The sequence below is a fragment of the Sciurus carolinensis genome, chromosome 14 (assembly GCF_902686445.1).
Source record: "Sciurus carolinensis chromosome 14, mSciCar1.2, whole genome shotgun sequence".
NCBI classification, from domain to species: Eukaryota; Metazoa; Chordata; class Mammalia; order Rodentia; family Sciuridae; genus Sciurus; species Sciurus carolinensis.
In genome coordinates, this window is record NC_062226.1 from 8116004 (window position 1) to 8142165 (window position 26162).

A 26162-nucleotide genomic window follows, 5' to 3' on the forward strand; every position below is an offset into this window, starting at 1 on the left:
ACATGTGGGAGAAAAGCAATTTCATCCACTTCTAATAAAAGTGTAAAATGACGTAGCTCTCTGGAAAGCATTTTGAAAAAGCATGCCTTTTTGCATAAGTTTTGAACCAGTAATCATACTTCTAGGAATTTATTGCAAAGTAATAATCATAATTATATATAACAAGTTTTTGCAATAAGATATTCATTGAAAAATGTAGAAATAACTCACATGGTTAATACCAGACAGCAGATTCAAGCTTGACAAATCCATCTGAGGGGGCTGAACCAAAGTATTGAAATGTAGATAATAGCACTAGGGGTTTAAGGTAAACACACGTATTTTGTATATGCCCAAAGGAATGATTAGAAAAGGAACAAAGTATCTGTAGGTGGGATTCTCTTCCTAATTCCTTAAAATGAACACATATTATTTTCTAACCAGGAAAATAAATAATTGTTGTTATAATTTTGTTTGTACAAATCTTAAGAAATATGCTAATTAAGAACAGAACCAGGGCTGGGGATATAGTTCAGTCGGTAGAGTGCTTGCCTTGCAAGCATAAGGCCCTGGGTTTGATCCCCAGCACCGCAAAAAACAAACAAACAACAACAACAAAAAAACCAGAACCAGAAAGAGGGTTTGTCCTCAAGTTTGGGATGAACCAGTAGAAGTTCTGCTACCATCACTGTAGTTGTCTGGGCAGCAGCCTGAGGAGCCTGGGGTTCACAGATCACATGTCTAAGAGGCAAAAAAAAATCCACCCTCATCAAAGTTCCCATCCCTGGAAGTATCAACAGTCTGTTCCAACCCAAGAAGCCAACCAATTGCCTCTTTACCCGCGCCCTGCTATTTCCTGGAAAATTTTCAACTAGAAACTGTAAAAACATCTTATTTGGCACTGTTGCTTAAAAAAAATAATAATAATAAGCCAATTCAGACTCCTACCTAGATAGGGAATACTGGGCACCATCTTCAGGCTTCGAATATATTCCCGTGTCCGCTTGTAATTATCTTCTTTAGACATCAGGTAGTCCAATTTCTCAAAGGTAGTCTTGTCTTTTCTATTCAAAAGCTGGAAATGAGAAGAAATTACAGAGGCTGAGGGAGAAAAAAAGCCAAAAGAAACAGAAGAGAAGACAGCTGTCACAAGAACAAAAGGACACATCCTATTAAAGGGTATGGCTATCCTGTGCCAACCCCAGGCACAACTAAAGATTAAAAGCCCGTTTCACACACAGGTGGAAAATTTCACAGCCTGTCTTAATAACTTCCCAGAATCTCACACTTGAAAGATATCTCCTAATGCTACCTAGTCCACTGCTCTACAAGGTACCAGATCCCTGTCCACACCACCTCCATGGGTACATGGACCCTGCAGCAGCAAGGGGCTCAGAGGGTGAAGCAAACTGCTCAAAGTCACCAGAAAAGTTATTTCACAGCAACCCCAGACATCCACAGGCATCCACATTCTCCCTCAACCTCTCCGACAGCACAAGGCCCTGGGAACTGAACTTGCACAGGACTCCATGCTCATGCCACAAGAACACAGCCAGGACAGGGCTCTAGACCAGGTTTTCTTCTCCAGAGTCCCCAGCATCTACCTGTGTCACATTTACATGGGGCACGGTGTTTTGATAAAAAGAAGGCAAACTTCCATAAACAGTCATCTAAGGGGTGACCTTATGCAACACAGGATGAGCAGGTACCCACAGCCAAAGATTAGAGAAACAAGCTCCTTGGTGACTGAGACCACTGCTGTGTAAAGCTGGTGCTTTTTAGAAAGGAGTAGAAACCTAAGTTCCTGGTATTCAAGATTTGGTGCTAAGGTTTCCCAATGAGGTTCCTGAGTGTCCCAAGTCAAGGCCCAGTGCCAGGAAATGGCAACAAGCCTCCTCAGATACAAAGCCTTTGAGGAAAGGTGTCTACACTGAGAGCCTAGGGTTGGAGAAGGACCACTTGGAGAGGGCTGGATTTGGCACAGCATAGCTGATCCTGGGAGATCACTCAAGTTTATCTTTCAGGGCCCAGAGCTTCTGGGATTGGAAGTCAATAGGTAAACCCAGGAGTGTAAATGAAGCAGACCCCAGGCCTGGTGCATCCTTGGCCAAGTTTGGTCTTGAGACCACAGTCTATACAAGGACCTAACCAATATACCCACCATGACCATCAGACTGCAGTAGGCCAGAGTTTAAAAGCCTCATCATGCAGCAGAGAGAAATAGAACAGTGAGTGCCCAGCACCAGGGGAAGCAGTGCATTCCCAGGCTAGGTCTGGTGCATCAGGGAGCCAGGGCTGCTTGGAGCAGGCCCTACCCCATTCCTCCATCATCGGCAGCTGGAGCCACAGAGTGGAGCCACGAGATAGCCCACTGCAAATGAGGAGAAAGCCTATGGACTTCAGAGAGGAAAGGCAGAGTAAGTTGAAAGGAAGTTTCAAGTACTAAAGAACTTGGAGGTTAAGAAGCAAGTTTTTTTTTCTCCCAGTGGAAATTCAGGACACATCAGGGTGGGAACACTACACAGATGCTAGGAACAACAGCTGCCTAACTGGCTTGCTGATTTGAGGCTGTTATTCATTTAGTAACAAATGGACAGGAAATAACACCATCATCCCCCATTTACTGTTTGTAAAGCATATAATATACAACTCATCTGAACTTCACACAGCCCAGAGACAAAGAGGGAGCCAAGACTATGGCCTCTGGTTCAGGTTCATAATCACAAGGATTAAGTGGCTTGTCCAAGTATCCTTGGGAAACTTGACTCAATAGAGAAGCAAGACCTGTTTTTTTTTTTTAACAACATGGAAGTGAGTAAATAGAGACTAAGGACCCAGACAAATAATAAATGAATGGTGGGCAAGTGTCAAGGGGAACTGTAGAGGGAAGCAGCATTTAACATGAACAATCAGGATGAAAAGATGGCCAAATGAACAACATATACCGGAAGCAGAACCACAAACCTGGTGTGAACTGCCCCCTATGAAGTTAAGCAGGCCCCTTACCTCCCTTGTCCAGGAGGTTTTTTTTTTTTTTTTAATTAATGCAATCTAGAACTCCATTGACTTATTTGGCAATCATTCATATTCATCCAGCAGTCAAACAAACCCCAATTCAGTGCTCACACGAATACAACTGAGACATACAGGCTTCCAATGTCCATATTGCCAGTTCTCTGGTCCCAGCTGGGTAACTGTCATGTTCAGCTGTCTACCAGCCTGCCCAGTACCCATACACACAGCACCTCAGAGGTGGCAGGCCTGTCTTCCACCACCACATACATGCTTTCAGAAGGCTAGATCTGGTTAACCTCACTCATCTGCTCCAGTCAGTGCCTACAAATGAGATTCAGGACAGCACTGATATCTCAAGGATTAATACATAGGTTGCTGGAATACACACAAAAAACTCTGACATATATTTGCTATGAGGTGTACGAAAGCTGCCCAAGAATTTCCTTTAGTGAGATGAAGGAGTAAGCCAGGAAATGGAAGACATGGGATATGGGAGACACAGGGCTCAGCCCAAGAGTGGAGAAGAGGTTGTGGGATGCTTGATAAGCAGCAGGCTGTAGAAGCAACTGGTCCCCAATTTACCAGCCCTGGAAGCATGTCTCAGAAGACACAGGTGTTTTTTGTTGTTTTGTTTTTGTTTGTGTTTTTTGTAGTTGTAGATGGATAGAATGCCTTTACTTTGTACTTTTTTATGTGATGCTAAGGATCAAACCCAGTGCCTCCCATGTGCTCGACAAGCACTCTGCCACTGAGCCACAGACGCAGCCCTACCCTCAGGCTCTCTATAGAAAACCTGATATGAGGTCACATTTGTGGGAGGGGAAGATAAATATAATAACAAATAAAAAAATAGGTAAAATAAAATTTTAGGACCACATGTTTGTATACATGTCTGGCAAATAGATGGTAGATAGGATAAGATAATTTTTTTTAAAAGGGAATTCAAATATCCAGGGAAATGAAAAATACTTAAGAAAGGACATGTTATTCATAATTTATTACTTGAGTACACAGTGAAGCATACTTACTCATTCCTAATCATGAAGACACTGAATACTCCTTTAACAAAATGAGTGAACTAGAATTTTAACCACAGTGATGATGATATGTTTTTAAAGAAGGAAGGAAGGTGGTTCTGGAGAATTAAACCAGCATCTATAAATCCTATGAAAAGTCACCAGATACTGTTCAGAGCAGATGGCTCAAGAAATTGTAGCAAATGCATATGGAAGGAATGTGCATTTTTGTGGCACAAACTACTAGAAGAAACCGCTAAATAACGAGAAGTGGCTGCCTCTGGGGAGCAAGTGGTGTGCAGAGAGAGCAGGGAGTGCTGGTTGCTTCACTGAGCCTTTCAGTACTGATGTTTGAAATTAATGTGCATGTATTATGCTGATAAAAATTCTTTTGAGATTTAGTTTCTTTAAAATATAGGGTTTGTTGATTCAGAAGAAAATAGCATTTACTTACACATGTTTTAAACTTTTATTACAAGTAGAACCACAAACTGCAAACCTCATATGAATTGAGGGTGCTTTAGATTTTAGAGTTTATGGGAAGCCTCAGGAAAGAACCATCGGAACTACATACAAGAAAATAAATTACTTGCTTGCCTGGAGTCAAATGGATACTAAAACCATTCATGTTCAGGAAGAGAGGTTGGGAAGTAAAATGAAAAATTTCACTGGATGTAATAGGCAACTTTCTTCCCAGTAAAGTTAGGAGTCTGCGGTACCCTGAGATCTCCATCCATGTTTATTGCAATTTTAATTGATTGTGTGGTTACATTTATGTCTTCCTCAGCAAGTGACAAGCCCATGGGGCCAGTGAGGGTGCCGGTCATACTTCTGCTCCACTATCCCCTGCATTTGGTGTGGTTCCTAACAGGGAGGAAGCACTGCCAAAATATTTGTTGAATAAAAGATCAATGAGGAAGGTAACAATGATAACTAAGAAATCCAGTTCCTTGGGAATTTCTTAGGCAAAAGAAGAAATAAGAGCCAAGATTATGGGCTATTTAGAAACCCCAATAAGAACACTATATTGAGCTATGTGATGAAGCCAAAACTATATCAAGAGGAAAATTCATGAGTTTTAAACTCTTTTATAATTAAACAAGTAAGAAATAATATATATATAAACTAAACATTCAGCTCAAAAGGCTAGAAAAAGAGGAGGAAGATAGGAGAACCAGACTCAGAAAATCAGAAATCAGTAGGTTAATAAACAAAACAAAGTTAAACAGCAAACCTATAGAAATAACTAAAAACCTAAGAGCTTACTTTATCAGATATTGACAAATAAGGTAACACATCTACAAAAAAGGCAGAAAGCAAAAACATATATGAGGATTGAAAAGGAGTTCTAACCACATATACGAAGTAAAAATGAAGCCCCTGCATATGGAATGTAAATCATTTTCATGGTTCCAGGTATATGTTCTCAGGGATAAATGGGACTTATACACCACAAGGTCAAAAGCCAGATCACAAATCTTGGTGAAATACTTGCTTTTAGAAACCTCCTCATTTTGTGTGGTGCTTGTCATCTGACTATTCAGGAAACATACCCCTATGTCCCTCTGGCAAAGTAGTTCAAATCTGGAAGTTGTCTCCATAAAAGGGGAAGATATTCTTCCAAATTTGCTTTATGAGGACACAGTATCTTGTTCCTCTGCCTTGAGAGAAGAACATTTCTTGACACATGGAAATATTTTTCAACAAAGAGCCTGTTACCCCAAATATGTTAAAATGGGCTCAGATTCTATTTCAATTTCAGCATCTACTGCAGGGATGGAAAGAATTTTTAGTGTTGTCGATCATCTATGGACCAATGGACTCAGTAGGCTAAGTATGGAATCGTCAAGGAATGAAACTGGAACGTTTAAAAAATTTTTTTTACCTCTTTTGATACATGATATCAGTTTTTGAGAAATAAAAAAGCTGATGTAAACTATTAGATGCAATGGGACTATTATATGTAACAAGGAAAAATTGTGACTTTAGAATTTGTTGGAATCCTGGCTGCCCACACCATTTTAAACCCTGTACAGATAGATATTAACTTGTATAAAATACAGTAATGCAAATAATTCCTGCCCATAGAAAGGCAAATTTTATCTTGTGGAATACCAGTATCACATTTGGAATACTAATTTTGTGTCTATATTTTAAATTATTGTAGCATTTCTTACTTGACTATAAAATTGTGGTACTCTGGGTTCTCTTTTGATATATCTCTTTTGACATATTTACTAATTCTCTCACTAATTAATGAAATAAAATCTTTGACAAGTATTCATTTTGTATTTGTATGAATCATGACTTTACCTTTAAAAAACTTATCCTTGAACAGTTCCATGCAGACATATAGACACATGTATCCAATCCAATGCACATAATGTATAATCTCATGGGACAATTTTCATCATGTATTCCCAATTTGGGGGGAACTTAATTGTTTTGTTAATATGTGTTAATTGTTAAAAATGCTACACAACAGTCCCAGGAGACATCCCACCAAGACCTGAGAGTACCACTGGGAGGGTGAGACTGATCCCCTAGTATGTTTGCCAATGGCCCACTGGAGGTCTAGAGTTGGTCTGGGTGTGGGTGGAGAGTTGGGTACAAAATCCGTGTACCATTTGTTCAATCCAGCTGAGCAATGAAAAGGGCAAGCTAAGGCAAGGAAGGGCCAGAACACTACCAGAGGACTCTAGAGAGTGGGAATTAATTCTGTCATGCAAAAAGGGGACTCTATGAAGAGGGAGTGCTGGAAATGAGTTTTGAAGGATTTTGATAAACATGGGTAGGGCTCGAGAAGTGCCAGAGGCTGCAGAAGGGAGGAGAAGAGGCCTGGAGGTAGGAGCATGCAGGGAGGGAAACAGTAGTTTAGCTAAACTGTAGCTGAGTGTTGCTGTGCTGCTGTAGATGAGAATGGAAAGGTAGGGAAAAGATGGAAACTTGCCTTTTGTTAAAGTCTGGCACTGACCCAGTCATATAGTGCCCAGTCATGTGACCACTATGTTGACTGCTTATTCTACTTTTCCAGATACTTCAGCTCGATTTGCAAACGGCCTGTCAATCACAAGCTAAGAAGCATGAACAGTGAATACTAATCAAAAAGGAAAGAATGAGTTGATTGTGGCCATGTTTTAACAGGAAATTCCTCTGGCCAACTCTTGCGTCTCTTGTGCACATGACTTGGGGCTCTGAATTGGTGTTGCTGGTAGGAACAGATGCTCAGTTGGCCACAACTGAAAGGTTTATGGTTTGTTTTTTAGGGTCAGGAAGTAGGTGTGAAGTAGGTATGAAACCTTTTTGGTATTTTCTGCCTTTCCCAAAATGCCTCTCTTATGTCCTTGGAGCACAGAAAGACCCTCAGTACCAATGATCTTTCACCAAGGGCCACATGCCCAGATCACCCAACAGGACATACCAACCCTCTCCCATTCAAATTCAGTATCCTCCCTTTGCTCCCTGAAATGTGGGGTTACAAGTCCAAATGAGATGATTAAAAACTGGCTGACAAAATCATCATCATAATGCTGGAGATGAGGAAATGACTCTCAAATGGAAGACTGGTGAGAGAGATTGGCTTCAGGTGGTCAAATTGGAGCATCCTGCTTTTTGGGGATCAGGAGGCATGGGGCACCTCTGACAAGCAAGGTGGGAGTGGCAGGACGGGCGAGAACACTAATAGCTCTCTTTAACCATGGTGTGAAAGTTCTAGTTTCGGGGTTATCACTCAAGAAGAGGTGTGAGAGTGAATTGGAGAGTAAGACCAGAAGCAAAGGGCCCAGAGCTGGAAGATAATGATAGTTCAGGTCACACATAAAAGGACCTGTCTCACAGGATAGTGGTCTCTGCCAGTGCATTTAAGAAGAGTCAAGAAGAGCTAAAAATTAAAGTGGCAATAATAACATCAGCTAACACTCATCTCACCCTTGCTATGTACTAAGCACTGTTCTGAACAGTTTTTTATATATCTAATCATTTAATCCTCACCATAAGAGGGAGGCCCAGGACTGGACCCAAGCATCTGATTTAAGAGCTCACATGCTCAAATTCCAGGCCCTCTTTGCTTCCTTGTGGACACACCAGTGTATTTAGAAACTATAGCCACATGAGCTACATGCTAGGGTGACAATTTCTCACAGGTGACTCTTCCCACTGATTCTTCTTAGGGCTCCTCTTGGCTGTACCTTATGTCTAATGGGTGACATCTGATGGCTCTGATTGCTATGGGCAGCTTCATTCCAGTCCCCCATATGTGTGGGGCCTGAAAGCAGGACTCCCTGCTGAGCAGGCATTAAATCCCAGGCCTTAGCTGCAAAGGCCTGTCCACAGCGGTTCCTCTTAGCTCTGCTCACTGTTCCAATTCTGAGAGCATGCTTTATTTTTAGCACATGGTGACTTCTCTTTCTTGGCTTCTAGTGTAGCTCTGCTTGTTGGTTTTTAAACTTTTTTTTTTTTTTTTTTTTTTTTTTGTGTGTGTGTGTGTGTGTGTGCTTATGGTGTCCATGTGCTGGGGCAGGAGATAGATAGGGAATAAAGGGGGCTTGTTCCTTATCAGTTCTGTCTACCGTATTACCTGAAAGTTCAAAATACAGTCTGAAGAGAGTATTCTGGCACTCTATCATGTTCCTGAAAGCCAGAGTTTGATTTCAGACATGCCAAGTGTGAGCTGTCAAAGGAACATGTGAGCAGAGGGCATGGTGGAGCAGGAGCTGGAGTGTAAGTTTTGGGCTCAGGAGAGAGGCAGGAGCTGGGACCACAGAGCCAGTCACCACAGGGGCACAGAGGTGGTATCTGAAGCTCCCCATGCTGGTGAGCTTACCACAGGAAGGGAAATGGAGCAGACAAGGGAGGGATGTGCATTTTTGTGGCTCAAACTATCAGAAGAAGGGCCTTGCTAAACCACTGCATTCATGAGCATGGGAATCAGGAGGAGTAGCTATCAGAATGGCAGGACAGAACTAAGCCCAGGCAGAGGGACTTCCCAGGAAGAAGATGAAGACTAGTAGCCAGTCCTGTGGCAATGTCAAGGCGGATGAGAGTCAATCGTCAGCAGGTTGATGATGGTGAACCTCTTGGAAGCAGTCCCCATGGGGGTCCTGAGGATGCCTGCAGGCTGCCAATGTTGGCTCCCTCTGCCAGCCATCTGCTCATCCCCGCACCTAGCTCTGCCCCCACCCTGGGTCAATGCTCAGAGAAGCTGTAACTCAGTCCTCCCAATTCAGCTGTGTCAGAGCAGCTGCAAGGTACTGCCACCAACACAGGGAGCAGAGATGCCTCCTGGATGAAAATCTGTGATACACCTGCCCGCCCGATAACTTCATGTGTCTTGTGTTCTCTGGGTGGAAGGAGCCACCCTCTGACTTGTGGTGCCCTGGGATGCTAGGAGTGACAGCCCTGCTCCTGAGACATTCCCCTCCTAGGCCACCACCCATAGACCAAGCCTCTTGACCACTGGTGCTGATTTCCTCCATGCCAAGAACTTCAATTTTCACTGTGCTGCTACAAATGAGTCAAACTCTCTGGACCAATTCAGTAGGAAAGAGCAAAATCACTCTGGGCAGGTGCACAAGCAGGCAGAGCAGGTGTGTACGTGCGTGCACAGTATGTGTGTGGCACATGGAACACATGGCTGTGACTACCCCATGCCAGGAATTCCCTGCCCACTGATCACTCAGAAATAAGTGGTCAGTGATCAGCAGCTTCCTAGCTACTCACCTGGGCCTAGGAACTGCCCCTCCTTCCTTTCATCTCCTCATCTCAATGTCTCCACCATGGCTCTTCCTGGAACCTTCTCCTCAGAACACATCCTGCACCAGTCTACTTCTCTCTTCACCCACTGCTGCCTCTGTCCTGGCCAAGGTTACCTCACTCCTGGACTCTGTCCTCACCTCCAAACAAAGCCCTGGTTTCCACTCTTAGTCCCCCACCTCCCAATTTATCTTCCACAGAGTAGCAACAGTAATTAAAAAGCAAAACCCTAAGCCACTGTCTGCTGCTTAAAGCCCTTGGTGCACTCAGAATAGAATCCAACTCTTCCAGCCCCACACACCAGTCTCTTCCTGGCCCAGTGAGCCCCAGCAACACTGGCTTGCAGCTTCCTTCATCACTTCAAGCTCATTCCCATGGCAGGCCTCTGTACCAGCTGTCCCCTCTGCCTGGAAGGCTCATCCCCTTGTCCTTTTTGTCATTCAGGCCTTGAGGTACAGGGTCTCACCTCAGAGGGGCCTCCCCTGAACACCCATCTAAAGCTGACATCCAGTCATTCTCCATCATACCCTTCTGTTTGGTCTCATACCAACACTTAACTCTCCCCACAACCCAGTGTTGGGGATGGAACCCCGGGCCCCATGAGTGTTAGGCATGTTAGTGCCCTACCATGGGGCTATACCCCAGTCCCCATTTAGTGTCTGCATTGTTTTTACTCTTATCTCATAGTTCCTTGTTCACTTCTTCACACATTCAACCAACATCTACTGATCACCTCTTGTGCCACTCTAGGCAGGTGTCTATTCTCCCTGAATTACATGAAAGCCTGTCAGGATGGGGCCTTGGCCATAGGCTCATGGCCTGGCATGGAGGCAGCATTTGATAAATATTTAATTTACAGAATAGAGCCACAAGGGGATGTGTATTCAGGAAATCAGAACTGGCCAATGCGACTTCTTACTTAGGCTTCATGGCTTTGAGGCAGCCAGTATTCCAAAGCAGCCCCAGTGTTTGGATAAACCATTCCCTGCCTGCGTTTTTCCAAGGTAGCCATGACTCCCTTCCTGTTTTTGTACCCATCACACATTTATTAGGTCCTACTGTGTACGGGCCTGTGCTCAGTGTCAATCTCTGTCTTGTCTAGCTCACCCAGCTGCTTCACTCAAAGGCCAGCCATGGACAGGCCAATTAGGCTGCCATGTCTTAGACAATGACTAACTGACCCTCACTAGAGGCCATCAAGATGCAGCCAAGTGGCAGGTCACCTCGCCCATCCAGGTTCCCAGGATGCCTAGAATTCCGATGCAACTCCCAGGGACAGTGCTCAGAAAGCTCAGTCCTTCTTCCCAAGCAATGGGTGGGCCACTTGTTCTGACCAGTGCCCAGCCTGACTGCATTGTACTTCCCACCATCACGAGTCATCCACAGTGAACAAGCAGGCTGTGGGGTCCAGCAGGGCTACATCCCACAACACTGGCATTCATTAGCTCTGGGATCTTGGACAGGTCACTCCATCTCTAGGAACCTCTGTTTCCTCCTTTGAAAAATGAGGGCAATAAAAGCACTGGCCTTTTGGGTTGTTAGAGCTGGTCTCTCCAGAGCTTCCTGCTCCTCCCTGATCTGCAGGTCCATGAGGTCTCACCAGTCCCAACTCAAGGGACAAGGGAAGAGAGGAAACAGCTCTTTGGGGGGTAATATTTAGTTCAAACAACAAATGTATGTGGGCAGAGACACAGAGACATCATCTCAAAAGATTGCAGTCAAGGGAAGAGGCAGGCCTTAAAGAGAACATGGAGCAGATAGACACATGCTCGACCTAGGTGCTGCCACCTGCCAGGACAACAGGAGTACAGAGCAGGAAGCTGTCCATTCCACTGGGCTGGGGACGATTTGAATGAGAGGGAAAAGATGAGTTTGGTCTCTTGTTTCCCAAATATTCTGTGCCAAGTGCTGTCCTTGGATTAATGGGACAGGTGAGTAGGAGAGGGGAGTCAACCTAAAACAAGGCTATAACGCACGACATGAGAGTCCTCAGGCTGTTATCTGCAGTCTGCCTTGCCTTCTTCTCCCTGACCCCAGGCTTTCCAGTTGCCACTCTTTATTTCCTACAATGCTGCAGCTTCCCACCTTCTGCCCTGGTTAGTGGCCTCTGTAACTGGGGAAGCAGCCCAGCCCCCAGTCCTTTGGAAATAATGGGGAAATTTCTCAGAAAAAGAATAGGAATGTGTTATCCTGACTTCCCTGTTCCTTGGTGAAGGGAACCTCAGGTCCCTGGCATCTCACTGGTTCCCCCAGCTAAATCCAGAAGTGGCAGAGACAATAGTCAATTCCAGGGAACTGGACAGCAACAGAAGCCATAGTGTGGACAACCAAGGTATAAGTGGCCAGAAATCACTTGACAGGGCAGCCTTCAAGGTCTGGCTGCAGGTCTCTGGCTCACTGGTTGCATGTTCCCCCCACTCCCCACTGGCCCTCTTCTGACTTCCCTTTCTGCTGCAATGCAGTAGCCAGGTACCATCCAGCAGTAGTCACAGCAAAGATAAAGGCCTGATGGCCTGGGGGGGTGCTGATAGTCCACTGATCTCCAAAGTTCCTAATACAGGATTTCCAACAGAGAAGAAAATTTTTTAATTAAAAACTTAAAAAGTTCCTGCTCTTATTTAGAGTGACAGGTGGTAAGTTGGACTGGTGCTTGCTCAGATCAGAGGAGTTTGGTAGTTGTATGCACGGGTTCTGGAACCAGACTGGTTGGCTTTCATCCCAGCTCTGCTACTTGGCTGTGGGGCCCTGAAGAAATCACTCCACCTCACTGTGCTTCTATTTCCTTGTCTGTGAATGAGAATAAAACTGTACCTGCCTCGACCAGTAGCTGTTGAGACTAAAGGAGTTAAAACAAGTTAGAACATGTAAGTCAGTGGCTGCCATGTGTTTTTATTCGGGCAAATCCATGAGGAAGAGTGGCTGGTCCATGAGTCCTAGGGGGAAGCCAGGTGAAGGGCCCTGCTTCAGTCCCAGGAGGATATTGCATTCCAGGACCATGGAGGAGCAATGGGAGGCCTATTTTCATTGCTGCAAAGACCCATTAACAGCCAAGAAGATGCAGTCACCCTTAGCAGTGCTTGTCAGGCTGAACAGAGAGCCTGAGGCATCATTCTGACCTGATGCTGCCTCATGGTCCCGGCAATAGACAGCATCCTTTGGAGAACATGGTCCACAGCTTCACCATGGTCCCTGCCTGTCCCTGAGTAGGTTACAGCTCTGTGCAGGGCCCTTAGCCAGCCTTGGCCACTGCTGTTGATTCACTCAATCTGCCCTCACTGACAAGTTTCTAGGGGTCCCTGCCATGTACAATATTGCTGACAGTTGGGACTAGGCACATGAGAAGATTCAAAACTCAGCCCTCTGGGTCCTCACACAGCCCTTAGGAGTCCAAGAAACAGTAAATTTGGAAGATGCATTTGAAAAAGAATCTTGAAGCAACTTCTAAAAAAAAGGCTCACTGCTCAGATATACTTGGAGCCACAGGGTTGGCAGCCACTGCAGAGACCAGTGGCTTCCAAACTTGCTTTTGACCTCCAAAGCCATTGCTCAGTTGCAATTCATCCAGGAGCCCAATACATAAGAAACCCAGGGCTGGGGAGATAGCTCAGTTGGTAGAGTGCTTGCATTGTAAGCACACGGCCGTGGGTTCAATCCCCAGCACCGCAAAAAGAAAAAAAAAAAGAAACCCAAACAGGACTCCTCTGTGGAAACAGTGCCTGAGCTGCCTGCTTGGCACCCTTTCTCCTCTCCCTCAGTCCCTGGTGGCACTCACTGCAACTCTGAGGACCCCTAGGGCTCCATAAAGAACTGACAGAAAACCATGAACCTAAGCCAAGTTTCCCAAGTGGAGATGGGAAATGGAGCCCACAGGAGCCATGCCCAAATGACACCCGAACACAGACCTAGTTTTTAGACTCCAGGCTAATGCTTTTTGCCCCACTCTGCTAGGGCTAGATCTATGGAAAGCTGCAATTTAAAGAAACAGGGCTTATTTCTGGTCACCTCCAACATAATCCTTAAGTATTTTAAAGGCCTCTAAACCAGCCAAGTAGGAAACAGAGCCTAGCCCCACAGACTGGCAGAAGGAATATCGGAAATGAGTTGTAGAAGCATATCTGACAATTCCATACAGTTTCCATCAGTTCTGTGGGACATAAACAGGTCTTGAAAGGCTTGGGCTGTGTGGCTGCAAGAGACCTGGACCGGGCAGGCCAGGAGGTGAATGCTAATGAGCTATGGAAATAGCAATTACTTCCCCCATGTCAGGCGCCATGCCAAGCAAAGGAGGATAAAGAGGACTGAGATATTTTTAAAGTATTTTTACGGCAGGAAAACTTTCCTACAGACTCAATTATATAACTATCAGACTCCACCTCTGAGCTGAAATTATCCATGGCCTCAGAGAAGAAGAAGAAAAAAAAAAAAAAGGCAAGAAAAAAGTCATTTTTTCCTACATGAGGGTCACAGGTTTCTCCAGAGAAACTCTGAGCTATATGGCCAGTGACCCAGGGCAGCTGCAAACCATCAGCTCAAAGAGCTTCCCAAGGGCAGCGTGAAGTCTGCCAGAGACAAACACTGGCCAAGGGAAGGGCAGAAGTCACATGCTGACCTGGCCATCATAGGACAGTGCCCAGGAAGAGTTCCTCTAAGGGCTGCCAGTTCCAATCACATCAGTGCCATCACCACTACTCCCACCAAAATGGGGCTGGGGTTACTGAGCCATGCAGATGCCCAGAGGATGCTCCATGCATTGACAGTAACTCTGTCCTTGGCAAAGTGTAGATGGACAGAGAAAGCCCAGAGCTTAAGCAATACAGGTCTACACCAATGAAATGACAGCTGAAATCAAAGTGATAGACTTAGAGAGATTAACTTACAGCCCAGGTTTTTGTCAGCCTGAAGATGGGAGCACTTTGTAATGCTGATACCACAGACATGAGAGAATGAAGGTTGTTGAGTTCTAGAAGTTTCTGGGGAAAAAAAATATGGAATACATTATTTTGTTGCTATAAACAACAGAATAAAAACATGCCCAAGTGTTACCAAATGTTGTCATATTCATGAAATTCAATTACACTTAAAAATATCTCATGTAGAAAATATAGTTCTAGGAAGTTCATAGGAACCATATGCTTTTTCTCTTAAATTGTCAAAAGGTGAGTCTGCATCTAAAAAACTTACAAAATTTCATCAGTTGACTCGTCTGGTTGCTGGACAGAAATGTGGCTCAGGATAAGATTTGATAATCTCTTTATGTTCTATTTTTAGATGAATCTGTCCCAACAGGCTTCTGTAAGCTAAAACCCTGGCCATGCCAACAGTATTAGTGGTTCTTCTGCCATTACCTTAACACCCGAATGAGAAATGGCTGAGGGAAGATGTTAGCCATCTGCGTAATCCCTCTCAGCTGGGAAGGCAGGCTACAGCTTCCCAGTCAATCACAATGCTCCTTTGAACCAGGCCCCAAATTAGTGAGAACATTTGGAGTCAATTCAGTCTCAGACAAGTTCTTTACCAGGAAGGGCAACAGAAGGAGGACAAGAGTGGAGAGTAACTGCAGAAAAATGTAATGGCTCTGTTCTTGGTTTTATGCTGAGGGAGAGGGGCTAACAGGACCAGGTTCCATTTTTCATTCTGGGAGACAGGGAAGCCTGGGCTGCCAAGGAGGCTCTGTGGGACCCACAGACCTGGTTCCAATCCCAGTACCACTCTGCATTTCCTTCAGCAAGTCACCTGATCCTCTGCACCTTGGTGTCCTCACAGGTAACGTAGGGAAGGTGATAAAGGCACTTGTGCTGCATGAAAAGGTGCAGCCTGGGCTGGGTGGTGCCAGGTGGGTCTAAGCCTTTTCTGTCTGGAAGACTCATCTTCCCTTCGCCCATTCCTTGTCTTGGGTAATTCCTGGCTCAGATACCACTTCCTCTAATACGGCTTTCCTGACCTCATTCCCAAATCTATAGTGGTGGGAACTCCATCTGTGTTTCCACACTCTGTGTATCCTTCACATTCTAGATTGTACTTGCTCCTTACTTGCCTCTCTCTCACCCTAAACAGTGTGTCCCCTGAGACATCATGTCTTTGTACCTAGTACAGCACCCAGCCCGTAACAGGTTAAATGAATAAATAAATGAAAACCTTTGTGCCTGGGCCACATAGCTCTGTACTTCCTTGGAAATTTCACTCTGACCACACAAATTAATACTTCAGTTCATACATCTTGTAACAATCTCTAATTATTTCCTTTGTGAGAATAGATTCTCTGAGTGAATGAAACTGCATTCTAGTATCTGAATTGCTACGCCTGTCACTGAATTTCTTCTTAGTGCCAAAGGCATCTGGGAGATTATCTAACCCACCTCTTCTATTTTATAGACGAGAAAACCAAGGCCCAAAGAAGGGAAGGGGCTTGCCCAAGGATATACCCAGCGTGTGGGGCCAGCATGACAATCTACAGTAAGAAAAAGGGCGGACATTAATGACAGATCATTTGGGACTCCTTAGGCTGGGACCATAAACTCATTTCCAAACTGCAAGCCCCAGGAGGGTTAGAACCACAGCCAGATATCTTTTCTTTTGCCCAGCCTAGAACTGACTGACAGCACTAAGCATCAGTAAACCCAGTGCCAGTTCCAAGTACTTCAGGAGAATGCATGGGACATTTGGTGACCATTGCCCCCAATGTGTTTATAGACCGACGCACTTAACCTTCCCATGAAGGGTGGCAGAGCAGCTCCCCTGAAGGCAGAGATGTGGCTTTTATTCCTGTTCTGCTGCTGACTGGTTGTGGGGCCTGGGCATGAACGCTGCTCTTTAAGTCTCCCCTTTCTCCTCTGCAAATGAGCCCTGAATGCAATCACATCCATACAGTAGCTGCTGTGCAGCCTGTTCAGAGGGTCTGGGTGGGAAGAGGACACATGCATGCACAGAGCAAGGTATGAGCCCACTGCACAACGCTGCTCAGAGCACAGCAGACGCAGGAGGGGAGCCTGGGCGTGGGGAGGTGCTCCTAGCCTGAAAGCAGCCTGGGAAGGCACCAGGACGCCACAGCTGGAGCTGGCACAGATGGAGGAAGAGGAGGGGAAGTCAGGGCCCAACAAGCAGGCAGGATGGAGTCTATCAAGTGGGGGGCTGGAGGTGGAAATGGAGGGCAGCAGGGTCGTCTGGCCCAGGCCTGAGTTCAGGATGGGGTGGGGCAGACTCTGCTGACTAGTGACACAATTATGCAGGATGTGACCAGATCACAGGCACTGAGGCTAACTAAAATCCTTCAGCCCCAGTACTTCCAAATCTAGTGGGAGAACAGAGACCAGGGGCACCACAGGACCTTGGGGAAAAAGTGCAAGCCCAGGTAAGGAGGATGGCTGGCTGCCAACATTATGGATGGAGGGGCATGCTGTTGATGCACATGTAAGTACCAGGGCATGGGCAGCAGGGTGGGTCCAGAGGTGGCCCTGCCTGGGAAACTCAGGTCACAGTCCCCACCCACCACTTCAACCCTATCCTGCAGGTCCACAGCAAAGCACCTCCCAAATGCCAAGGGAACAAATTTTTGAGACAAGAGAGGGGGAGATAATAATAAAACAGCTTACCTTGGCTATTTTCACAAAATGGCTGAGGATTTCTGCCCTTATTTTTAAAGTCTGTGCTGTTAGAATTTCTCGTACAACCCAAAAACTGACCTGTAGAGTCAAATATACATACATACACACACATACACACCAGAAAAGTTGTTAAATGCCAGACACCCATCACCCTTGCCCACCACTGCTGTGGGATTTCCAGGAGGCTAGGAGGCTGAGAAAGCATGGCCCAGGGTCACATGAGGTGGAGGACTCCTTGTGGCACCTGACCCCGGATGGGACCCTTGTTCCCAGCACCCGCTCTCCTGCACATATAGCAGTGCTGGGAGAAGCAGGTACTTCTGTCTACACCCAGGGGAGCACTGGCCTCCATGGCACACCAGTGCCTCTGCAGGTGCTGCAGGGAACTGGGAAATGAATTGGTCTGGGCACCTGCTCAGAAGGATCCAGATGTGGGACGACCATGGATGATGGGAGGATGGCTGGACAGACAGACATGTGGTCAGACAAAGGGATGTGTGCACTGACGGTACACCCATGAAGTCCATACCCCCAGCCATGTGAGACAAGGAGAATTCACCAATACGTGTGCAATTGCCACAGACTTAATTTTCTAAGAGAGGTTGTCCAAGAGTAAATGATACAAAAAGTCTTTCCAAGCTCTGTGAAGCTACAGGATATGCCTTCCTGGACAGCCTGTGCCAAAAGTGTATGCCGGAAGCTTTGGTTCAGAACCTCATTCACACTTGACCTCTCACATACAGCCACAGCCCCAAACCCTAAGGTCTGGTGGGAACAAGAAAGTCATCTATCAGGGTAGGGCTGACTCACAGCACCTCAAGGAAACAGAGAAAGGGGTCAGCCAAGACTTGCTGGGAAATGGCTGGCTTTCTGGTTTGTGTTTCACTACCGCACAACGTGCATGTGAAACGCAGACACCCAGAGTGCTAAAACAGCACTGCAAAGAAAGGTGGGCCAAAGGATGGGGTACGAGTGGCACAAGAAGGAAGGCAAGGAGTCTGAAACCCTACATTTTATAAGGTAAAAAAATGAAGGTTGGCCCAGAGTTAACAAAGCCAGCTCACTGCTGCAATGTAGTGCGCTCTTGTAACTGAAATACTGTTACTTTTCCAAAAGAAAACAAGGAAAGAGAAACCCAGAATCACCAATTTGCCTTTCATATTAAGCAGTATTATAGAAATGTTTTCTCAGTGTAATGATCTGTGGTTGCCTCCAGGACACGCCTGGGTTTCCACAGAATCATTTTTTCCATGGATTCGTCAAAATTAAGTTCAGACTCAAATGTTTACCAGCCACTTATGGAAGAAAGTGTTTCTGGATAGCAAGCAGTGAGCCCATAACCTTGTATGTGAGTATGTATGCTCTTCTATGCCACATAATCTCAAGTGTGATACTTCATATGTAAAATTTAATAGATTCCTACATGCCAAAACCTCACACATTTTTCTAGCATAATTATGGGAGGTGGCAGGGTTGACTTCAGATCTGCAGCACGGAGTGCGGAGGGGCAGCTCCAAGTCAACAGTGTGATTCAACATAGCTCCCTGAAGCCCCACTGAGTGCAGGATCCAGAATCCATGAGTATAGACTAGAATGTAGGTTTCTGATGCATGATGTGGAGCATGTTCAGACTGGCTTTTTTCACTTAACATTCATCTCTATTTTTAAATTTTATTGTCTATTTATTTATTTGGTGCCTGGAATTGAACCCAAAGGCACTTAACCACTGAGCCGCAACCCCAGCCCCCTTTCTATTTTTTATTTTGAGACAGGGTTAATGCACAATCCTCTTGCCTCAACCTCCTGAATCGCTGGGATTCTATCTGTATTTATACATGACTTGATCACTTATTCCAGTTTTTTAGATGAACACTATGCCTCTGTATATGGATTCACACCATTGGCTTACCCATTCATCTAATGAAGGACATCTCAGTTACTTCCAGTTTTTGACAACTTGAATAAAATTGCTGTAAATGTTTGTGCTTTTATGCATGCACATGCACATGTGTGTGTGTGTGTGTATAAGCTTTCAAATCATCTGGATAAAATACCTAGGGGTGCAACATCTGCCCTGTTGCATTCCCAACAATGCACGAGAGTTCATCCTGCTCCAGAGCCTGGCCAACAATTGGCATTTTCAGCTTTTCTGCATTTGAGGCATTCTAACAGGTGTGTAGGATTTTGCTTTTCCCCAATGATAAATAATACTGAGCATCTTTTCCTATGTTTACTTGCCACCTGGATATCTTCTTAATGAGGTATCTGTTGAGATCTTTTGCCTGTTTTTAATTGTACCATTTTCATATTGTTGAGCTTTCAGAGTATGATTTGGACACAAGTCCTTTATCAGATATATATTTTGAAAATATTTTCTCTCAGTGCCTGGTTTGTCTTTTAATTATCTTAACTATGTCTTTTGAAGAATGAAAAATCTTAATTTAATACAGTTCCCATCAATTTTTTCTTTCATGGATTGTGCTTTTGGTTCCATCATCAAACCCAAAGTCATACAGGTTTTTTCTTCTGTTTTCCCCTCTGAGTTTTATAGTTTTGCCTTTCACATTTAGTCCTAAGATGGATTTTGAGTTAATTTTTATGAAAGGGTCTTAGGTCTCTGTCTAGATGCATTTACACACATGCACACACGTTGCTCCAGCACTATTTGTTGAAAAATTATCCTTTCTCTAGTGTATGTCTTTATACCTTTATGAAATTTCAACTGATTCTATTTGTGAAGGCTACTTCTAGGGCTGATATTCCATTCCCCTGACCTATGTGCCTATTCTTTTGCCAATACCGAGTCCTCTAACTTTGTTCTTTTTCAGCATTGTGTTTATTATTCTAGACCTTTATCCTTTCCATGCCACCTTTAGAGTAAGTGTGTTACTATTTATAAAGTAGCTTTGTAGGATTTTTATTGGAATTACACTGAATCTATATATTAAGTAAGAAAGAACTGACATTGACAATAATGTCTTTTGATCCATGATGATAGAATATTTTCCCATTTATTTTTTATTTATTTATTTATTTATTTTGTTTTTTGGGGGGTGCTGGGGATCGAATCCAGGGCCTTGTGCTTGCAAGGCAAGCACTCTACCGACTGAGCTATCTCCCCAGCCCCTTTCCATTTATTTAGATCTTTCTTTTATCAGTGTTTTATAGTTTTCCAAATGTAAACCTATACATATTTTGTTACATAAATACCTAAGTTTCATTTTGTTTTTGGTGCTACTACAAATGTTTTTTTTTTTTTTCTAAATTTCAAATTCCAATTCTTTATTACTGGTATATAGGAAAGCATATTGACCTTGTGTCTTGCAACTTTTGCTTATTTGTTCATTAATTTGCTTATTAATTCAGGTGGGGGGGTGTTATATAGACTAATTTTGGAATTTTCCATATAGATAGTCATGTCAACTATGAATAAAGACAGTTTGATTTCTTTCTTTCCAATTCATATGTCTTTTATTTATTTATTTTTCTTGTCTTACTGACTAACCAGGACTTCTAGTACAATGTTGAATAGAATGGCAAGAGAGCATATCTGGTCTTGTTCCCACTCCTTGGAGGAAAGTGTTCAGGGTCTCACATTGAGAATAATTTAGGCTAAAGGAGTTTTTATAAATGTTCTGTATCAAGGTAATGAAATGTTCTTCTATTCCTAATATGCTGATTTTTTAAAAATCGTGACCAAAAATTGGACTTCATCAAATGTTTTTTAAGGTCAATGATTTTTCTTTTTTAGACTAATAATACATTACATTAATTGACTTGCAAATGTTTGAACTGGTTGTGGATACATGGAATATATCCCCCTTTGTCATAGTGCAAATAAGCTTTCAGTACACATAAATTATTACTATAATGAGAGTTGCTTTGGTGATATAGCTAACACTGGAGTTCAACTGCTGGGGACTTAGACATCCCCTGGGAAATCCCTGGGAAAGATGTGGTCCAGCAATTGCACTCCTAGGTATTTACTCAGATAATTTGAAAACTTATACAACATGCACACACACACACACAAATGCAGAAATGTTCACAGCAACTTATTCAAATTGTCAAAAACTGAAAGTAACTGAGATGTCCTGAGGGTAAGCCAATCATGGTGAATCCATACAGTGACATAGTGTTCATGTAAAAAAATTGGAATGAGTTATCAAGTCATATAAAGAGATGAGTCTTACGGACATATTGCGAAGTGAAAAAAGCCACTCTGAACAGGCTATATGTATGTTTCCTTTTCCTTTCTGTCTTCCTTTCTTTTCACTATCTGGAAAAGTTAAACCAATAGAGATGCTAAGCAGATCAGGATCTGGGTCACTGCTTCCTCTCCACCACAAATCCCACCTTCTTCCTAAGGCCTCTTCCACATCACCACCAACCACAGCCTCATGCCCCTGGACCACTTCGGCTGCAGCGGCCATCGCCCCCACCGCTTCCATCACCTCCTCCTTCCTGATTACCTGGGGCTGCTTGACAGCAGAAAGCTACACTCCAGACTTGGCCACAATCTTTAAATCTAGTCCTTCTCTTCTCCCTGACCTCACTGTGCCAGACCCTCCCTCTCAGCGTCCCCTGGAGTCCTCAGCAGCCCTCTTCCTTGGTGTCATTTTCCTTAGGCAGACCCACCCCCATCAGTTGTCACTTCAGTCCTTTCTTTGCCAGTACTTGAAATTCTGTTTTCCCCTGGTCCTTCTAGACCTTCCGGCTGCCGGCCTGTGTGTGTGCACAGATGGATCCAGCCACGTGCCTCTGTGCTCCCACTCTTAGGCTGTGAATGTCAATTACAGAAGACCACCTGCCTACATGCCCAGGGACACTGTAAAAGTCACAACTTCTACTGTGCCACAGTCAGTGCCCCAGAGTCTTTCCATATCAGCTCTCCCTCCTTCACCGTGAACTGGGTTTTCCAAACTTTCCCAGCCTCTGCTTCCCCCTTTTCTTCCTGTTTCCCTGAAGAAGAGAGGCCACAGTGCCTACTTGTGCCACACCTATAGTTGGGCTGGCAACTGTGTCTGGCCTTTCTGGGGTACCTCTCACCCCAAGAGTCCCAGACTCAGCCTCTCCCACCTTCTCTGAGAGATACTTCAACAGGGATTCCTTCTCCTTGTCCTTTTCCTCATCTTTAACTTTTCCTCATCTCCTGGATTCTTCCATTCAAAACATGAAACTCCTAAAGACTGCCCAGTTAGAAGAAGAAACACAGGACCACCTCCCTGGACTTGTTTTACCCTCCAGACATCTCCTCCTCATCTCTGCTTTTGGAGTTACTGTTGCCGGGATCACCCACACCTGCTCTCTCTCTGCTGCCGCCATCTCCTCCCACTCAGTCTGCTACAATTCCAACAAAACTGTCTGCCTGTGTCACCAGCAGACCCTCAATGCCAGGTTCCAAGGCCTCTTCTCCAGCTGACTTAGGTGGCCCGTGCTGCAGCACTGTCTCACTCTCAAAACTGATTTTCATGCTGCCCTTCCTGGGTGGTCCTCCTGCTCCCGGCCACCCTTTCTTAGCCACCTGTGCTGCCCCCTATCCTCGGCTCATCCACAAATACCAATAGTCCTCACATTCACGCTTGGGCCTCTGTTTCTTCCAATTTCCTCTTCATCTTTTCCAAATTTTCAGCATCCCCAGGACGTTGTCCCTGCATTCATACCTACACTTGTGCCCCAGTCTCTAGTTTGGCCTCAATCTTTCTTTGAGCTCAGTGTTCCCACAACCCTTCCCATGAATTGTTTCCTGTGTGACAAATACTGGGCTAAACACTTTACTCCCATGATTCTCATTTAATCTTCAAAAAATAGTCAAAACACTTCCTGAGGAAGATGAGCTCACAGAGGTCAAAAGCCAGCTCACAACTATACAGCCAATAAGTTGTGGAACTAAGACAAAAACCAAGGTCAGATCTATTTGATTCTCTGAGACCCCTAAAGTGACCTCACATGCATTTTAGTGCAGCAATCAACCTGCCAAAATTACATGCAAATGCATGTGTCTGCACACTTTCTGGGAACAGGTTCTTATGTGATACTGTCAGATTCTCACAAGAATCCATGACCCAAAAAAGATGTAGAACATCTCTGCTGTAAGGAGAACTCACTGAGGTCAAGCCCCCAGTGAACCTGGCAGAGCTCTTCCATCTAGCCGCTATGAACAAATCCCAAGAGACTCAGGTCCTGGGTGAGCAGGAGAGCCGATCAGGACACTGGCCACTGGGTTTCTGGCTTGGCCGCAAGGAGCCTCAATCCCTGGCAACCTCCTTCCAATCAGCTGATCTTCACATTGTCCTTTTCTTCCCTCTAAAACATCTGGACATCCACTTGGTGCCAGACACTATGCTAAAAGCTCTTCATACACCATTTCATTCCATCTTGATAACAACTGTGCAACAGGAAGACTATCATTCTCAGTTACAGATGAGGAAACTAAGGCTCTGAGAGGGTAGCAACCTGCCTCCTCTGACCTGGAGTCCTGTCCTCACATGAAAAAGGCCCACCAGGAAGGGATGCCAATGAGTTCATCTCCAGGGGCTGTTCCAGGGGCTAGGGATATAGCTCAGTTGGTAGAGTATTTGTCTCACAAGCAGAAGGCCCTGAGTTCAATCCCTGGCACCACCAAAAAAACAAAAACAAAAAACAAAAAACTACCCCAGTGGCTGACCGGCCTGGCTTCTGGCCAATGTTCTAACCAGGGCCATCACCAGGATGGCTGTCAGGTTGGCAGGAAGACTATTTCCTTGAGAAAATGCAACTTCTGGCTTGTTTCACCACCACTCAGTCATGAGATGGACATGATGCAATTGTTCACAGAACAAGCTGCACCCCCTTTGCAAGCCAACCTGGCATCTGCATGCAAAGCAGATTGCATCAGAATTCCAACAGCCTCTCCTGCAGGAGTTCTGTGGCTGGTCAGAGTAGGGGACTGAGTTGGCCCCCAGTCAAGTTGTTTTGCTGGGGAAACTATGAATCCCCTGATAGTTTGTGCACATCTGTTTTCTTAGGACTAAGTTCAGTTGAAAAGGAAAAGATTTTCAAAATAAAGAGAAAAGAAGCAAAAGGTTTTGGAAATTCTTTTTTCAAAATAAAAGATATGCAGCTCCTAGTCCAGCTGCATCTAGGCCTTTCTTGGCTCTTATTATATCTCACTATAGAACACCACCACGGTCCACTCCAGCCCTGATCTTCAGATGATAAGTCGGTGCCTCTTTAAGGTTCCCACTGTGCTCTGTGGATGCCAAGGCTGGGGAGGGCTGGAGAAGCTGAGCAACAGTGATGCACAGGACCAGGCATTTCTGAGAGAGAAGGCCCAGCTGGAGCCACGGCCCCAAGGGAACACAGGCTCCATCACCCAGAGGACCAATCACACACATTATGCAACTTCTAGGCCACTGTTCTCATTTGAAACCAGAAAAACAAAAATGAAGAAGAAAAATTGTCAATAGCACCTCTTGGGGGTTTGGTGTATGCAAAGGGAGTCTTCATACCTAGAGCAAAGGCTGTGCTCCATCAAGTCAGTTGGAATAGTATGGGGCCAGTGAATACAGATTCAAAGAAGTTCAACTCAAAACTGTTTCCTGAGCACCCCATTCACTGGTTCTACTGAAGGTCTAATACCTACCTGCCTGACAGTGGGCAAGGCAGGGGCAGGGGATGGATATGGTGATGAGCAAGACATGCATGGTACCTGTCCTGTGAAACTCACAGACTGGTAAGGAAGCAGAGCTCAGAGAGTTACACAGAATGAGGACAGATGGGTGAAGCACCACATGGAGAAGTACACAGTGTGATGAGGGAATGGACGACAGGGAGATCTCTGACAGGCTGGGTACTCAAGGGACAGGTCCCCAAGGAAGTATCATTCAGGCTAAGGTCTGACTGAGAATGAACATGAAGGAAGAGCTCTGGGCTGACAGCACAGCACACAGGGGCACCTATAGGACAGAGATGTGGTGCACTGGGCAAGAGACACAGGCCAGGATGGTGGAACCTTAAGAGGGAGGGACGAGAGGTGAGGCTGGAGAGTGGCAGAGGCTAGACCCCCAACAGGACCTCTCAGAGCACGATAAGGTGCTGGAACCTTAGCTTATGTGGAATTGAAGCCCCTGAAGTGACATAAGCATAGGAAAGGTGTGTTCAGTCCCACCGCCTTTGCGAACAGGGCTGTAATGGTGCGAGTGGGTGAAGACAGGCAAGTCTGGGGGAAGGGTTTGGAACTGGGATCGGGTGCCTCAAAATGAACCCTGGTGGGGCTGCAGCCAGGGACAACAGACTGCCCTCTGGACAGGCACACGCAAGGGCAGTTGCTTACCTGGTTAAACCTCCGGGTGAAGGCCACGACATTGGGGGCGAGACTGTGTTTCTCCTTCTTACTCCATCCACAGCTGGCTAGTTCCTAGAAAGCACAGAGTCCAATTCAACAGGATTCTACTCGTGATGCAAAACCCACCACATCAAATGGAAAGGTCGGGGGAGCTGAAGACCTGGTTACTCTCACCTTCACCAGCTGGGGGAGGAAGGCAGGGTCTGCAGGAGGAAGTGCCTGCAAGGGACTGCCAGAGTGAGGAGGAAATGCAGAATACTTTCCTCCCACAACTTTGGCCACATTTCCCAGGATTTCTATGCCAAAATATTCTTTTTTTATTTTTATTTTTTAGTGCATTGTAGTTAGGTATAATAGTGGGGTTCACTGTAACATATTCATACATGCAAATAACACAATTTGCTCCATTTCATTTCCCAGCACTTCCCTTTTCCTCTCCTCCTGATTCCCTTCCTCTACCTACTGGTCTTCCTT

The 26162-nt window shown here is 45.0% G+C and overlaps 1 protein-coding gene across 9 annotated transcripts in view; it reads right to left on the reverse strand.

Annotated features, from left to right (window-relative positions):
- Positions 1 to 26162, reverse strand: part of Ralgps1 (Ral GEF with PH domain and SH3 binding motif 1) — a 245413-nt gene that overhangs the window by 124640 nt on the left and 94611 nt on the right. For 7 of the 9 annotated variants that reach the window (XM_047523696.1, XM_047523695.1, XM_047523692.1 and 4 more), the window contains exons 5-8: positions 25677 to 25760; positions 17351 to 17440; positions 14639 to 14731; positions 928 to 1054 (exon numbers count right to left, since the gene is read on the reverse strand). In XM_047523696.1, coding sequence (XP_047379652.1) covers positions 928 to 1054; positions 14639 to 14731; positions 17351 to 17440; positions 25677 to 25760 — 394 coding nt within the window. The remainder of the gene's footprint in view (positions 1 to 927; positions 1055 to 14638; positions 14732 to 17350; positions 17441 to 25676; positions 25761 to 26162) is intronic. The other 2 variants (XM_047523697.1, XM_047523694.1) reach the window with 1 other exon arrangement.